Source organism: Lissotriton vulgaris, chromosome 1_1 (genome assembly GCF_964263255.1).
Source record: "Lissotriton vulgaris chromosome 1_1, aLisVul1.2, whole genome shotgun sequence".
Classification (NCBI taxonomy): domain Eukaryota; kingdom Metazoa; phylum Chordata; class Amphibia; order Caudata; family Salamandridae; genus Lissotriton; species Lissotriton vulgaris.
In genome coordinates this window covers 840,407,452-840,425,230 of record NC_141685.1, presented here as the reverse complement: position 1 = coordinate 840,425,230, position 17,779 = coordinate 840,407,452, and the positions used below count along the sequence as shown (strand labels likewise).

The 17,779-nt window shown below is 43.7% G+C and overlaps 1 protein-coding gene across 1 annotated transcript in view; it reads left to right on the top strand.

Annotated features, from left to right (window-relative positions):
• The window catches only part of ITPA (inosine triphosphatase), a 115,562-nt gene that overhangs the window by 26,242 nt on the left and 71,541 nt on the right, over positions 1-17,779 (top strand). Inside the window, exon 2 of the mRNA XM_086957630.1 lies at positions 2,572-2,629. Coding sequence (XP_086813756.1) covers positions 2,572-2,629 — 58 coding nt within the window. The remainder of the gene's footprint in view (positions 1-2,571; positions 2,630-17,779) is intronic.

The following is a 17,779-nucleotide window of genomic DNA, read 5'->3' as shown; positions in this document are numbered from 1 at the left end:
TATTCAAGGTTTGAATGACCTGCCGGTCTGTTATTCCACAGTTCGTGTTTAAAAACTCACTTTTCATAAATGTATTACTAAAGCATGATGTGGTAGTTCACTGTCATGTACAGATAGCACATTTTCCATTAAATGGCCACAAAACTTTCCCACTAACATATAGTTTTACTGATAAAACTATATAGTGCATAAACAATGTTTGGAAATTGGCTCTCAGCAAAGATATTTAAAATGTGCACATCATCAGGAAAGTGTTGGGATTAGTTATGAACCTATAAAAAAGAAATTTCACCACAGAATTACAAAAATGTTTTCATAACTAGTAAAATATATATATGAAAGGTTTGAACAGTTCACTTATTAGCTATTTCAGTTTTGTTAGAGAAAAAAAGCCTGAAATCTTGCAGCCTTTCATTTCACATGCTTTGCTCCGTGCAGTTGTCACACAGTTCACTTTACAAAATCCTCTAACTTCAGTCACAGAAAGAAAAGTAAATGTAGGAAGAAAAACTGATTTTTGACCTCCGTCTCTGAAAGCTGAGCAAATATGACAAGATAACAAGATTTAAAGGCATCTTAATTGCTCTTTCACTATGTGAGCAAGCAGATAACCTGATGTCAGCTCACCAGAACGGGAATGTGGGCCCAAAAAATATCTAGTCCTGATTAAATCTGGCACGCCTGAGTGAGTGGATTTTTAGAGGCCTGCCATTTCTAGCCCCTACACTATAATTACAAATTGCGTCTGTAGGAAAGTGGGTTAGTAATTGTGGTGGAAGTGAGTCCACTACAAGGAATAAGACCACAAACAGGTCAGGATAAAACTTAATTTCAGTAATTTAAATCAGCGCTCAAGCCCTTGGTAGTTACTGCACAGAGAAGACTGGCTTAATTTAGAAAGTGTTGAGCAGTAACAAAATAGTTAACATTTTTAGCAGCAAGTCCTGTTTGCCTTACTCCAAACTATCCTGCAGTTCTCTATTCTTAGTAAAATTCAAGATGGCATAGCCTTTCTTCCCTTAGAGTTGGCTTACATGCTATCCAGGGGTGTGTTTAGGTAAATGACCCGCCCCCTCCTCAACTACACCAAAGTGGTTCTGGGATCAGCTTCCCCTCCCACTGAGCTGGTCTCAAACTGGGTACATAGAGCCCAGGGGACAAATTACTTCTTTTCCCCAGGTCTCTATTTATACCTATGAATTGGGAGGCCTCACCCTGGTCCCTTTCAAATTAAAGAAGTTCCTAAACTCTTCCCAGCTGCCCTTTCTGAGCTGATATGTGTCACTTACCTCACATCCAGGTTTCCTGCCAAAATGTCTAATGTCTATTTCTGCTCTGGGAGCAGTTTCCACAACTCATTAAGGGAAAGCACTGGCAGGGTCATCTTCTAGAAGGTTATTGCCAATTAGCCCACTGGAGGTTCAGGCATACAGTAACTTTTTAATTGTCACTTGTACTAAATATTTATTAGAAATCTGACCACAACTGAAATGAAATTTTAATGAATATTAAAAATAGCAGTTTAATTGCCTCTGTAGTTTATCCTTCTCTTAAGTTAGCATGCTTATGATTTTTATTCTGGACTTAGTTTTTTCTAATGGGACAGCTACAGCCCTTCGCAGTGAAAATAGCTTACATACATACATACATACTAATCAATTATTGGATGTACCCCTTTTAAATACTAGGCACCCCTACCTTGCGGTGTACAACTTTACGTAAGGGTGACATATTTTGTATTTAAAGGTAGGGTGTTCTCCTGTCTAGAAGGGTTATTTTGACTGGTTGGCCTGCAGACTTAAAAGCTGCAGGAGGCCAGCAACACAGGAAGACCTGAAGCCAAGTTTGTTTTTCAGCCTAATGGATGGGACAACATGAGCTGCAGTCCACAGCTGATCTTTAACTGTTAAATGGCATTGGTGTATTTCCCTACACCATATTCTATGGCCTTACTGGAAAGTTATTTAGGCCACCAAGGTGTTAGCCTGTTGTGCTATGTTTTAAGGGTCAAAATACATATAGTAGGGCCTGGACAGTGGTGCACACGTGTGCAGAGTTAAAAAACAAGCAATACCAGTCGGCAAAAAATGGGGTTGACCACGCAAAAAGACTAATTTTCTCATAGCATCCTAACCAGATACTGCACAGATATCTAGTAACCATGTATAGAAAACGTTGCAAGCTATCCTTCAGCGAACCACATCTGGGAGTGTCATAACCCAAAAAACAGCATGTTTCTCTGTTAATCATGCAGATGAAGTGTAGAACCTCAACTACGTTGTCTTCTGTACCCAGTGTTTTGTTTTCTTCTTGCTTCCTATCCTGCCTGCATTATGCTCAGGTTGATAACATTGCTTCCACACTGGGGTCCTGCACATTTAAACTATAACTACCATTTCTCAGGAACTAAGCTTCTATCCATGCTTGTCACTGTCGGAGACCTTCTACCTTCAAGTGACAAAGTAAATGACTTCTAATTCTGTATACTATACCGTCTGACACTACTCTAATGCTCTGCTTCCTATTAAAAATAAAACATTGCCTCTGACTTTTGTCTTTTTTTTTAAACAGGTTGTCCAAATTTTAGGAGAGACGTTTCCATTACAGTTGGTTGCCCAAAAAATTGACTGTAAGTATGCTTGTAACTGGACAGTCAGACACACTTTGCTTCAATAGTAAAAAAAAAAAAGTTGCTTACTTTGCAACTGTGACAATGTAATGCTTTTAAATTATGGAAATATTGTTAAAAATGCGGATCCATGCATGCTCGTTTTGTTTTGTTGAGCGGAGACCCTGCTAATCATAGTGTATACATCTTACCAGTGTAAATCAAAGAAGTAACAGTAACTCTGATATTTCGCCATTATTCCCAAAGGAGCAATACATTCCTATTTACTGAACAGTTTGACTTCGGCTTTGTTTGCTTGATTTAAACATTTATGTATGCACTATTCCTTGTCTTTTTTCCTTTTATGGGGAAATAAAGTGCAACAAATCTTCACACCTGTGTGCATTCGGGGGTCTGCACTATCGTTTGGTTTTCAACACTGTCCTTCGATTCTAATATGCAAAATCTAACTATAAAAGATTTTCAAAATCACCAGGTAACACGAACAAAAAAGCAGATGATTCATGTGGGGGGTGATTTTTCTGGAAGGAAACCTGCCTGCATAGTCTTTCAAATAATCTTTAACTTGGTAATGAACAATGGCATAAAGTAACCGATAACTTACCTGATATTGTCTCCGGCAACACATATCAAACAAATATGTTTCTGTTCTAGTAACATTTAAAACAAAATCTGACAACCTATTTAAATTAGAATAAAGAAATGGATAACAATATAAAATTGGGAGGTACTCTGATTGCATCTGGTTACCAGGGATAGACATTGGTAGGAGACATTGCAACTGAAATGTGACCTTAGTAGGACCAGTGAGCCAAAAGGAGCATAGGATTCTCTTAAGGTGCTTGAGGGGGGTCAATACGTATTGAAAAGGAATTGGCTTATCAACAAACTCCAGGACCTCTTGCCAATGACATGGATATGGTCTGTAAGTAGGCCACTCTTCTAGTTGAAAAAAGTAAGAAGAAATAGGCTGTCCTTCTGATTTAGGTTTAACTCACTTTCCACAGCGGATACATTCTTTCACACGCCGTTCATATTTCTAAGCTGCAGTGTAATCAATCAATGAGGGAATTGTAAGCACGCTACTCGCCCGTAAGGGTCTCTGGGGGCAGGGGGGGGGGGGGGGGTCTGCAGATCTGTTTGGCCGAAGAGCCAGGTCTTGAGGGTCTTCCTGAAGGTGTTCAGGGAGGGGGCACGTCTGATGTCTGCCGGTAGCTCGTTCCAGGTCTTAGCTGCAATGTGAGCGAAGGATCTTCCGCCTGCTCTGGCTCTGTGGATGCGTGCCGTTTCGGCCAGTGCGAGGTTGGAGGTTGAAATGTGTACCAGAGGTCAGAATCACAAACCTGCAGATTTTCAATATTAGGTATATGCACTCTTATAACAAGCATTGGAAATGCAATAGGTCTCGCATTAGAAAAGTTGGAGTTATTGGTATTGTAAATGACATATGTTATTTATTTGTTGGTTTTTAAAATTGCTAAATTGATGGCTTTGTCATTTACAATGCCAATAGTTATAACTTTTGCGAATGTGACACCTATAGCATTTGGAATGCAACATGTTTTGTATTTACGTGACTTAGATGGCAGCTCTTGTCGTTAGGCCACATCTCTAGAGAGCAGGAGAGTGCAGCAGGGGAGGGAAGCACAGCAATGCAATAGGTCTTGCATTAGGAAAGTTTGAGCTATTGGTATTGTAAAGGACACATTTTTTATTTATGTGCTTGTTTTGAAAATAGCGAATTAATAGCTTTGTTATTTACAATGCCAATAGTTGAGGGTGAGGGTGAGGTGTTGAGGGTGAGTGAGGGTGAGGTGTTGAGGGTGAGTGACGCTGAGTGACGCTGAGTGAGGTTGAGGGGGAGGGGTCGAGGGTAATAGCTTTGTTATTTACAATGCCAATAGTTGAGGGTGAGGGTGAGGGAGGGTGAGGGTTTGAGGGTGAGTGAGGGTGAGGGGTTGAGGGTGAGTGAGGGTGAGTGTGGTTGAGGGTGAGTGAGGGTGAGGTGTTGAGGGTGAGTGAGGGTGAGGGTGAGGCTGAGGGGTTGAGGGTGAGTGAGGGTGAGCCCTATATTTTCCATAGTATGCAAATATTCGAAAGACATTACATGAAGACCGCAAATTCGAGGTTCATGTGGTCGCAAATGGTTATGTAAAGGTACAACAAATATTAATTTCTAGGACATTCATTTGTTAAATATCAATTTTGGACACGATGGCAACAGGTTTACTCTTATTGAGTAACAACAGTTATTACTCATTGCAAATGTAAATATTGCGATGGTGAACATGTTTTACGGTAAGAAGTAGATATACTGAACGACTTTTTTATTTTCATGAATGGAAATCTGCAAGTGATTATCAAGCTAATAAAATAGGTTCGTGGTGACAAATGTCAAAAAATTGCTAACGGAAAAGGCAGATTCGAAGATTCATTCTTAAATTATAGAAAGTCATAGAAGTTGGAGGAGCAGGGTAATGGATGGCATCAGTCAGTGAGAAGAGTGGAAAATCGGAGGATGGGCAATAATGATACCAGCTTATGACTAAAGGGCTGGGCAAGCACGGATGAGAGCTGGGGAGCAGCCAGGGATGATGAAAAGCACGATTGATGGGAAGGTAGTCACGAGGGGGAAAGGAAGATGACGAAGTACGATGGGGTGTGTACGATGTCTGGAGCACAAGGTGGCAAACTAGAACTAATTATGAGAGGCTGCAACAGCGAGGCACAGTGGTTACAAATTGTAACATTCAAAAATATAGGAATTGTATGGACAGCTGCAGAAAGTGGTGATACTATTCATTGCCAATTCTTGACTTAGGAACTATTAAAAGCTAAGGTGCAAAGCAGCTGAATGACTAAAGTAGGGAAATTAGCTCAGCACTTCATGTAAACAAAACGGTATTGAAAATGTTGCGGCTGGGTGCCCTATATTTTCCATAGTATGCAAATATTCGAAAGACATTACATGAGGGTGCATGGGGAGGGGGGAGGAGGGAGGAGAAATGCGTCTCGGCCGGAGCAGGGGGCGGAGCAGGGAGAGCGGGCTTTGAAATGCACTTCACACATCCGGCCGGTCGTGAAACTGAAAGCATGGCCGGCCGGCCGTGAAAGCCTTTGATGCCGCAGGGGGTGGAGCGGCACCAGCTGGGAGAGTAGGCAAGGCAGGCGGCTGGGGGCATGTGCACGCGCTTTTAAGCTCAATGCGCATGCGCATTGAGCTTAAAAGTCACGGGCACTGCAAGGAATCGCCACGATTCCTTGCAAGTTGGTTCAAGAGTGGATAAGCCACCATAGTCTCGCTTGCTCGATGCGCATGCGCATCGACAGGCGAGACCTAATAAATGGTACTCGTACAGTATTAATAATTAAATACGCTTTTTAATCCCTCACAGCTGTGTCTGGACCCACAAATATATTTTGCTCACGTGAAGAAGGTGAATCTGTCATATTTCATCCCAAGTAGCTAAGGGTGTGATGTTCCTGATGTCACTGGTGATGAAATTAAATGTCCATGCTGTGAATCGTAAAAGATTCATGCAGTTCCCACGAGTCCCCTTTGACATTATAAATCTGAATATATATATATATATAGATAGATATATATATAAAAATATTTACAACACACTCCTAGAAATCGGCTCCAGGATAAAAACGGCCAGCACTCCAGTGTCGGTGTTCTTAGTTTATTTTATTTCCAAACCCCCCAGCACCCTCGACAGACGCGTTTCGCACAGGGCTTCGTCAGTGTCATCTGTGTTCAAACCTACTCACCATATTTAAACCATCCGCCCTTTTGACAGTCATAGACATCAACAATGGTGTTACACACATATTCGTGGCGGCCATCTTATAGTATGTACATATATACATAGTTATTTACATGGTTTACGCTTGGCGGTTAATAAAAAAGTGCTCAGTGCAAGTGAATTAAAGTGAAGTTTGACATTTGACAAAAGTATATGTTTTCTGAGACTGTCACCTATATACATACATTTAACAATTTAGTGCTGAGAGCAGCGTTTCAGCAACTCTATCTTAGCAGGTCATAAGGGGGTGTATCCCCTAAGGTGTTCTAATAGCATTATGCAGATTGTGATTTCCCATGTGGTGTGTTGTTAAACCCACAATGTATGGTTATTGAACATCTTTACGGTTGTGCAGGGGTGTATCCCCGAATTCAAACATGATTAAGATGTGTACCTATTATCTACACAATTTACAAGTATGCAGTGTACCAATGTTGTGGGCCCATGTCAGCACAATATACATATATACATCATATTTACATATTTTCTAGAAGAATATATTTTTCCGCTGAACTTCTGGGTTCTTATTTGGTATCATATTGACTTGCAATTGTGCCACAGTTTAACCTGACCTGATGTTCTTGTGTCTGCATTGCATTACTCACACTGCTCTCATTGATCAATATGAAGGGAAATTGTATTTACAAGCCAAACAGCATAGTGTTCACATATTTACAAAGAGTACTTCTGTGTTCTTATTGCAGATATATCCTCCTCTTACAGATCCCAGGTTGTTTTATAAATGCACCCACATTTCAGCATCATTATTCAGACCCCATGGTGTCATAGTTTTAAGGTCTAAAATATAACGGGATTCCAGTATCCTTAGGGATTTTTCTCTGTCCCCCCCTCGTTCTTTCTTTGGGACCTGGTCTATGCAATAGTATGATAGTAAATCCCTGTTGCTGTTGTGGTGTTCGGCAAAGTGACGGGCTATCGGATAGGTCTTGTCCCTATTCACGATAGCCCTCATATGCTCTAAAATTCTCATTTTTGCCGGTTTTATGGTGCTCCCTATGTAACGTTTGTTACAAGGGCAGACCAGGCAGTAGACTGTAAAGTCTGAATTACAGTTAAGATGTTTAGTGATTTTTCTGCTTGATCCTCCTTCACCTGTTCTGCAAGGGTACTCTTTAACTTTTTTGCTGAATTTACAAGCTTTGCACTGTAGGCAAGGGAAAAAGCCAACTATCTTGTTCTTCGTTTGATTGGCCTTATTAGGGGAGTAGTGGCTATGAACCAAGTGGTCCGACAGAGACTGGCACCTCCTATACGTTATCATAGGTCTATCTGATAATGTTTTCTTCAAGATGGTGTCAGTTCTTAAAATGTGCCAATTTCTTTTAAATGCTTGGACCAGTTCTCCAGATTGATTATTGAATGTTGTAATCATTCTGACCTGCTCGTTATCCTTTTTCGACTCTTTCACAATCAGAAGGTCCCTTCTGTCGACAGTATCTGCCTTTACTTGGGCTTGTTCTAAGGTGTTTCTAGAATAGCCTCTTGCTTGGACTCTGTCACTCGCGTCTTCCTGAGCTTTCTTAAAATCCTCAGATCCAGAGCAATTGCGTTTGAGTCTCAGGTACTCACCATACGGTACATTTTTTACTAGACTTCTAGGATGGTGGCTGGCAGCGTGTAGTACTGCATTGCCAGCCGTTTGTTTTCTATAAAGTCTAGTGTGGAGCTGGTCGTTAACCACAAAGACCTCTAGGTCCAGATAGCATACAGACTCGTTGCTTATCGTGCTGGTGAACTTGAGATTAAGTTCATTGTCATTTAGAGCCGAGACATACTCCTCAGCCGAGGCCCTGTCTCCCCTCCAGATGACAAACAGGTCATCAATGTACCTGGTCCACATCAATATGTGTTCATTCCATCTTTCATTTCGCCCACCCCAAAAAAAAAAAAATATATATATATATATATATATATATATATATATATATATATATATATATATATATATATATATATATGAATTACCAAGGACTCGCTGCACACACCTTGATATTAGTTGCAGTTTCTTTATTTCAAAAACGTGACAAACACCTACGCGTTTCGAACCGTAGTTCCTGTTCACGGTAGCTTGTATGTGTGGTCCCTTCATTATTTCTATACATTTTAGCCTCTAAGCACGCCCCTGATTAGTTGAGGCATGCTTGGACATGTAGTTTTAACTAATATTTGTGCCATTGCATTTGTTATTGATGTCGCGGGTTGCAGCATTGGGGCGATGTTTAACGTTACTGCATGAAAAGCGTGTCCCCAGTTTACTAGGACTTGTAGCGCTTTGTGACGCTCGTGATTACACGTGCGTATATAATCAGCTCTCTATTTACCTGAGAGTTGATTGCAATGCGTAACTATGTGGACTAAGTCCATCATAGTTACGCATTGCAATCAACTCAACTAATCAGGGGCGTGCTTAGAGGCTAAAATGTATAGAAATAATGAAGGGACCACACATACAAGCTACCGTGAACAGGAACTACGGTTCGAAACGCGTAGGTGTTTGTCACGTTTTTGAAATAAAGAAACTGCAACTAATATCAAGGTGTGTGCAGCGAGTCCTTTGTAATTCATAACTTGGGACACTGCCCTGGTCCCATCGCTGGCACCGACTGACAAGCGCTCCCGCTGCGACAGGACAACTCGTATGATATATATATATATATATATATATATGTATATATGTAGTTGGAAAAGTCCTTATGAGCCTCTTTACCAGGCAGGGGCATTCTGTTGGACACATGCAGTACTACACCTTTGCTTACAAGTTCATTTCTCGAGCTTGCTACTGAGTGTTTCACGATTTTAATGGCACCGTAATACAGCCCGACCATAAGTATAGTTCTTCTTGTCCCTACTTGCAAGCATGTTTGAGTCATGTAAAAACTCCCTGCTTTTGAACTAATCTTCAATATCTGAATAGTTCTGCGACCCAGTGTTTAACTAGCTCTTCCAACAACTGTGAATAGTACATATTGTATGGTAGAGCAGTTCTTTATTGATCACTTCTGCATTGCTGTAAACCAATGGGTTCAGAGTGAATTGTATTCTTGTGGCTCTGTGTGCTATATCAACATGTTAAATGAATGTAAGGCACATCTGAACACAGAATGTGCGATAACTTGTCCCATAACCGACCATCAAGTCACAACCTCCTCATATCTACTTCTTGCTACTTTCTTTCTGATCAAAATCTTATAGCCTCAAAGCAGATGAAGCGCACCATATTTATTTTCAAGTGAGACCATTTTTATAAGTCCAAAGCACACACGGTGTCCAGCATCCTTTCCATGACTAATCTTCAACCCAATGCTAAAGAAGATAAGTAGGTATTCACAATCTGCCAAATTGTCGGTTGCTCCTAAGCGTCAGTGTTTCTCTGGTATTTCTCCCAACTTCTAGTGACCCTCACCAAGGACAAATGACACCGATATAGTAATGCATAATGTAATATCTACAGTAGACAAATGACAGATTAACAGTTGACATTAGACCATGAAAGTTTCACCACAATTGGGACAATTTCCCCACTTAAAAGTAAGAATCCCTATCCACAAGGCTACTTTACCAGTCATAGACTGAGTAATAGTTTTCAAATCCTTCGAGCTCCAAATGTACTTTTCCCAGATATATGTCATGTTTAAAAGCAGGTGTCTAAAAACACCAAATGGTTAGGCTGGCAGGGTGGGAGTAATGGATAGATAGATCTCTAATTCAGAATTATTACATTTTGTGTGACAGTGACCTAACCATGCCAAGAAAACCAGTGACTATGTAAAATAGCCCCAGTTAGATTAATTGTATGTAAATTGGTCTCACAGTAATATGTTCAAAAGATGGCATGACTATGGGTCTCCTGTTAAAAAAATGGAGACACCTGTTTAATTACTAGTGGTGCTGGATGAAAGGAAATGGTAGATATGTACGTGCAGGGGTATATGAGCTACTGATGAAATAAACTCTTGAGAATGTGTTTGTTTTTGAGAAAAGTTACTGAATTTCTTTGAAATGTCAAACTTCATGTTCCTCTGATTTCAGCTCTTGACTTGCCATAACCTGTGCATCTCTTGCAGATCATTTTTATATAAAGAAAAAATACTACACAAAAATAAAATAATGAGGAAAGTGGATTAAATGTTACTTAAAGTGTAATTTTGACCTGTGTCTATTGAACCAGCTGTGACTGGTTACATGGTGTCTTCGTGACCTAAAGTTAGGTGGTAATCCTAAATGTACGTGTATGCTAAAATATTGTGAACCAGAGATTTCGATTTCGAGAACTACCATAAGTATATATGTACATATTCACAGATATTAGTATATAATTAAGCCTCTGGTTAATTGTTACAGTTGTTGCTTCTTAATTGAAGGTTTTGCCACGACCCATTACCCGTTTGAAGCTGAGTATAAAGAAGAATCTCAGTTCTCACAGATCCGCACCATACCTTAATTTTAGAGAAACTGGAATTTAAAAACTATATTGAAATTCACTGACAAGAAATAGATGTTGCCTACAACATTTAACCAGATTTTAGTGGTAAAGACCATAAAATTCTTGATGACAATAACAAATTGGAGATAAATTCATAAGAAACGGGTCCCATGCTTCTGATCCTGAGGTTTTAGCAAGGCTGCCTTCTTGTATATTTCATTATGGTAGGGGGGAGGGTGGGTGGGGAGGGGGGGGGGGGGGGGGGGGTTAAGAAGGGTTTGGACGATTACCTGGTCCCTAAAGAAGTCTCAAGTCCAGTTCCACACTTTACATGAAGACCGCTATAGACTTCAATGGAGTTGTCTTGATGCTGGGGATGCAGGATGCTAAGGGTGCTGAAAGATGCTCTGGGCGCTGTGGGGTAGACAATGGTGTCCTTGCGATTTATTCCTTGGTCCACAGGTAAGGTGGGGCACCTTAAATCACAGGGGTTGATGTCCCTCGAAGTCCTCTTTGAGTCAGTAGAAGGACAACTGCGGCTGGGCTACCGATCTCCGTACACAGCAGGTCCAGCGGTACGCTTTGGTGAAGGCTGACGTCTGTCTTAGGTGACAGATGTAGACTTAGTTGACACTCTTGGGTCCAGCAGACTCTGGTGCAACTTTTGGCCATCGAGGATCGGTCGATTGGGCTTCCCACTAGCTGTCAGCGGTGTTTCGAAGAATGGAACTACTGACTTGCTGGAGCGGGCTTATCCGCTTTAATGACGCTTGCTCTGGTTCCATGGGTCAACCGACTGAGCCTTGGAGTCACTTCTTTGGTCTGGGGCTCCAGAGCAACTTTTCCATGAGCCAGGAGCCACAGGCCAGACACAATCTTCTCTCTGCTAGCCCAAGGTGCAGCAAATGCAGTCCAGCAGACTTTGCAGCTTCTCTTGCCTGATCCAGGAGGTCAGCAGGCTAGTCCTTTTTCAGTCCGTTCTCCAGTTCCATCATGATTTGATGTTCAGGGTGCCCTATAATACCCAGAAAGGGGCTTGGCGAGGGGGGCGGGGGGAATGATGCAGTCACTAGCAAATGGGCTACCAGGATTCCTCCCACCCTGTGACGACTTGTTATACCCTGTGATGTGTGGAATGCCTGAACCCTTCATTGAATTTTAGGTGCTTGGTAGCCCACTCTAGAGGTATGGCTACAAGTCCACAAGAAAAGTGGTTTGGGCATTGATCTCCCCTCTCTGTTCCGCCGCCAGTCTATCCACCCTAATAAAGGGGCAGCCCTTTCCGAGTGTGACTGCCATTTGCCAATCAAAGTTTAATGGACACCTGCAATAATGGAGGACACATCATATATGAGACAAATGGAAACTGTACCAGAGGAGGGCAGTCATGGGTGGCACTGGCATTACGCGAGGGGTATCCAGACTATAAAAGAGTGTTTTACCACCGACATATCACGTGTGAGAAGGACATAGGCTGTAACCGATCGGATTATCACTGAAATATCAAGTGCAAAGAATACTGACTGAAATTGTTGCCATTATCTCTGTGAGATTTTAAGTGAGGGCATACACTCCGTAATGGAGGGAAAGATCACTGAGCTATCTTGTGCAATATTTATAGGCAGTAACAGGACATAATTACTGAGATATCGATAAAACGATAAATACAGGGAAAGCACAGCATTTTCACTGAGCAATCCTGTCCGAGATGGTGGCATATTACCTAAGGCCATTATCACTGATATTTTGCACATAGGCATAGTTACAACACTTTGTAACTCTTGAAACAAACCAGTCTAAGATAAACACTCTCACCTCTACTTCATTCCCTCCTACACACAACATACACTCTACTCATAAACACATCACCACCCCCTCTACGTCACAACCTCCTCTCACAAACAATACTACACAAACAAATCAGGTGCACGAAACGTGTACTTCAGCACCCCTTTTTACTACACCTCAAAAGCAAAATATATCACACACACCAGCACAACAAGACATTCACAGAACAACACCTCATAATACTTACCATCACAAAATACATCCATATACCCACCTTTCAAACCACACAAAGGAACAAACTCCAATGACAAGCTTTCACTCTTCCACCACACCTAACACAGATACAGCACCTCTCTTCTAACCGCCTCTCATCCATTAGACAATTTAGAACATTACAACATGACCCACATGCTGCACCACCTCCCCTGATTCATACACCTTCCGCCTTGAACACACGCAAAAAATATAAACAACATGCCACACCTCACAACTTTGCTTCCCCAAGTCTACCTCACAACAATGTTGCAACACAGCACTCCAACTCACTCTCAAACACCATCTCCAACACATACACACGCAGACCCATCAAAATGCCTTCTTAGCGTGTTGGATGAGCAACACAATACAGAACAGCTACACGATTGCTATCCTAATACAGTTAATACCAGCACTAAAAACACACCTGCTACACACCCACACAATACTGATCACTCTTCTACAAAACAAAGTCCCACTATCACCATAGGCCACTCTCTACACTATCTACTAATAAATGCTTGATCCCTCTCTAAAAACAAGCATCACATCTACGACCTTCTCACAGATGCAAAACCAGACATACTAATCATAACCGAATCATGGTTGGGAGAGGATATGGCTCCAGTCCTGCATGAAGCCATTCCTCTAGGCTATCACACTTCCACCGGTTGCCAGAAGATCCACGGTCAAACTGCTTTGTATTACCCACAAAGCAATACATGGAATAGGACCACTCTTCATCAGGAATAAAATCACCAAACACATTCAACAACGGAACCTCCGCTCTAAAGGAACATCTCGCCTCAAAATCCCCCCATACAAGAAAAAAACATGGGTGGCACATCCTTCTGTTCAAGCAGCCAAACTATGGAACTCTTTACCCCCCAACATAAGATCCACCGACAACCACCTTATCTTCAGAAAACTACTCCAGATTTGGCTCTTCCCCACATAAGCACCATATGGAAACAGAAATTTACAGCCTATCCTTCTGTATATAAGCATTTGTTTTCACTATAGATGTGTACCTATCTTTGTGTATTACTTTATAAAACATGTAAAATAATTATGTTGTTAAGAGAAAAATAATAATAATATTAATCAATAAATAAAAATCATCTTTGGTCTATATGTACATACTTCCATTGTGCATCTATGTACCTTCCATGTACTTGGATCTGTGTGTCTGTTACTTTTCTCCTGAAAAAGCATATCCAGTGCACTACCCTATTTCTCATCCTGTGCCTCTATCAATATATTTAATCTAATCTAAATATACTTACTTCCTTTATGTATCTATATACTTTCAATGTACTTATGGATCTATATATTTATCACTTTCTTCTAATTTAGCATTTCCAATGCACTAGCCTATTTCTCAGCCTATACTTCGCTCAATATATCTTCTAGCCCAACCTTCGGACTCATCTCAAACTTCTTTCTACTACTCCTTCCAATGCACTACCCTATCTCTCATCCTATACATCTATTAATATATCCTCTACATCCACTCTCTCATTTATCCCAAACCACTACTATGATCACCAAAATAACCCTTTCTAGACTCTCTCCTGCTCTACCCCTCCTTGCATCATCTGACACCTCTTTTTACTAAACCGATCCCCTAAAACAAACCTTTCTAAACTCTCCCCTCTGACTCCTCCCCTCCAAAACTCCTTTTTACTTATCCAAAAGCCTCTTCCTACTGCTAAGTCCTAAAAAAAAAAAAAAAATAAAATCCTTCACTTTTATCTCTCCACTATCCTTTTCAATCAAAATTAACAGACTAGGGAGGAGCTTCGCGGGCAAGCAAGATGGCCGCGTAAGCTCGGAGCTCCGCAGACCCTCCGACCCTCCGCAATAATCCTGCTCGAAATCCTGTTCCACGTAGGTGGATTCCGACTGCTGACGGGTCACTGATGCGGAGCCTGCCTCCCGCTTTCGAATCGGAGGTTCCTACGCTGAGCTACGTCGTGTGATGTCCCTTGCCAAGGAAGCGCCATTGTCTCCTCGCTCTCCGTCACTCCGCATGCTTGGGATGCGTAGTGCTGGGTGGTGATCCCCACTGGCGGAATTTCCGATACTGCTGTGTCTCCTACCACTGGACTGTGCTCCACATCTGTTCTACAACCTCGGCTCGGCGCACCATAGGCTCGGAGCTGTGTGTGGTGGCCCCACGGTCTCATCGGACCCAACATGGCGGGCAAGGGCGACCCGGACAAGACATCGAACAAAGGAGTTCGTGGCAAGTCCCAAGTGCAGCAGAACAGGATTGATAGATATGCTCAACTACGCACTTCGCCTGCACCGGGGGCCTCCACTAAGGACATCTCCTCATCGGGCTCGCCAGACGGGTCCGAGCCCACCCTCAGTGACATTATGGGGGCCATCTCGGGCATCCGAGCCGAAATACAGAAACAGCACGAGGTCTTGACCCACAAAGTGGACACATTGGCGGTGGATCTCACCCTCATCAGAGCCGACCTGGGTAAAACCAACGATCGGGTGAAATCGCTGGACCTGAAAACCTCGAGCCTTACCACCGACGTCTCGGACCTGCAAACCGAGGTCCGGACCCTACGGCTTGCCTCTGACCAATTCTCCAGGAGACTGGACGACTATGAAGGTCGTGCCAGGCGACAGAATGTCCGCATCATTGGCGTTCCGGAAGGGTCGGAAGAGGCATCGGCAGACCTGTTCGTTGAGGACCTGATACAGAACCATCTTACTCCCCCCGGGTTGAGCAAATTCTTCTCGGTGGAGCGAGCACATCGGGTACCAGGTGGCCCGCCAAAGTTGGGCGCGGCACCTCGACCCATCATTGCTAGGTTCCTCAACTTCAGGGATCGGGACGCAATTTTACAGGCGTCCAGGAGGCACGGACCGTTACAGTACCAGAACTCTGAGGTGCACTTTTACCCTGACTTTACCAGGGCGGTACAGAGACAACGCCAGAGCTACGGGGGAGTGAAACGGCGACTGAGGGACATGGGACTCAAGTATTCGATGATGTTCCCGGCCAAGCTGCGGGTCGAGCACGAAGGCCGTGTATTGTTCTTTGACTTTCCGGACAATGTAAGCGAATGGCTCGACACCCTACCACAGCGTAGCGACGACCGGGAGAACAGCGAAGGGGGCGCTGCTGGTGGCGCTGATTTGTGAGAACTGGCTCTACTACGAGGACACTGGTGGTTGGTGGTCCTGCTATATGTGACATTCGTCCCTTTTTCAGTGTAATAGCAATTTGAGCTCCTGTCGTTCATGGGGGTCGGCGGGAGGTGTCTGCGGGGAATCCTTACTCCTCTTGGGGCTTTTTGTAGACTAGTTAATGGGGCGACAGGCACACTGCTGGTTGGGGGGGCTTTTTAGTCTGCTGCAGGGGTGCAGGGTGGGGGGGTGTTTTGGGACAAGTTCGAATGTCTCTTAGTGTGATTTTGTTTTCTTTCTTTCGGCAATGGGTGATGTATATTGTTGCACTTTTGATTCTGCAAGGGTCTCTCGGGCCGGGTAGGGGAGGGTGCCACGATGATGGGGGGTAGGAAACTAAAAGTTATCAGTTGGAATGTCAATGGGTTGGGTGACCGAATCAAACGGGGAATTGTGCTTCAAATGCTCAAGCGTCACATGCCTGATGTGGTTTTTCTACAGGAAACACATTTGATTGGGAACTCATGTAAGGCGCTCAATCGCAAAGGGTACAAGATGGTGGCACACTCAGGGTTCACTTCAGGCTCTCGGGGGGCGGGCGTTCTTGTCCGAGCTTCCCTTCCGCTGGAGATTGACGTCACTACGATAGATGATAGGGGACGCTACGCAGCGGTGGCTGGGCGGTGGGAGGGGAGGGCCCTCATCCTACTTTCGGTTTACGTCCCGCCTGGCTTACAGACCAGCACGTTCCAGGACCTTGGTGGCGCCATTTTAGCTCTGCCTGACGGCTTACTTATTGTTGGGGGTGACTTCAATTCGGTCTGCTCTGGCTCTCTGGACCGGCAACCGTCTAGAGACCTTCGCCACTCTCAACTGTGGTTGCTCTCGTTTATAGATTCCATGGGCCTGGTAGATAGTTGGAGACTCTTACACCCCACGCTTCGTCAGTACTCCTTCCTGTCCAGCGCACATGGCAGCTTGTCCCGTATAGACTACATCCTTACCTCGGCAGCTCACGCTACGGCCGTGTCTGAGGCTCGTTTTCTGGCGCGAGGAGTTTCTGATCACTCGCCGCTCCTGGTCTCCTTTGACTTCGATATCGCCCTGTCGGTGCGACCGGCAACGGTCAATCCTTGGTACTTTCGTAACCCAAAGACCCGTGCCCTACTGGCCAAGGCTATAGACCTTTACTTCTCCGATAATGAGGGTTCGGTTGGGTCGGCCGCGACCCTGTGGGAGGCGTTCAAGACCGTCCTGAGAGGCGCGGCATTCGCTCTAATAGCGGAGGCCCGTCGGAATAGAGATGCCGATCTCCTTTGTATCGAGGAAGAGATCTTGAACCTCGAAGCCCAACTAGATCCTCCACCTAACCCAGACCTCCTCCATGCGCTTTCCCTAAAGCAATTGGAGTACCGAGATCTCGCTACGAATGCCGCCCAGACCCTGGCTAGGGAACAGCAGGGCCGTATCTATGACGTGGGTGACAAGGCTGGCAAGCTGTTGGCCTGGTTGGACAGGAGAGAGTTGGCCAGTCGGGTTGTACCTGAGATCCTGGGGGCAGATGGAACCCCTGTCACTGACCCCTCCGCCATTGCCGAGTCTTTTGCCGACTATTTCAGGGGTGTTTACACCTCCACTTCTGACTGCTCAGAGGCCGACTCGGCAGAACTTCCTTCGACCGTGGATCTTCCCTGTCTCTCTGAG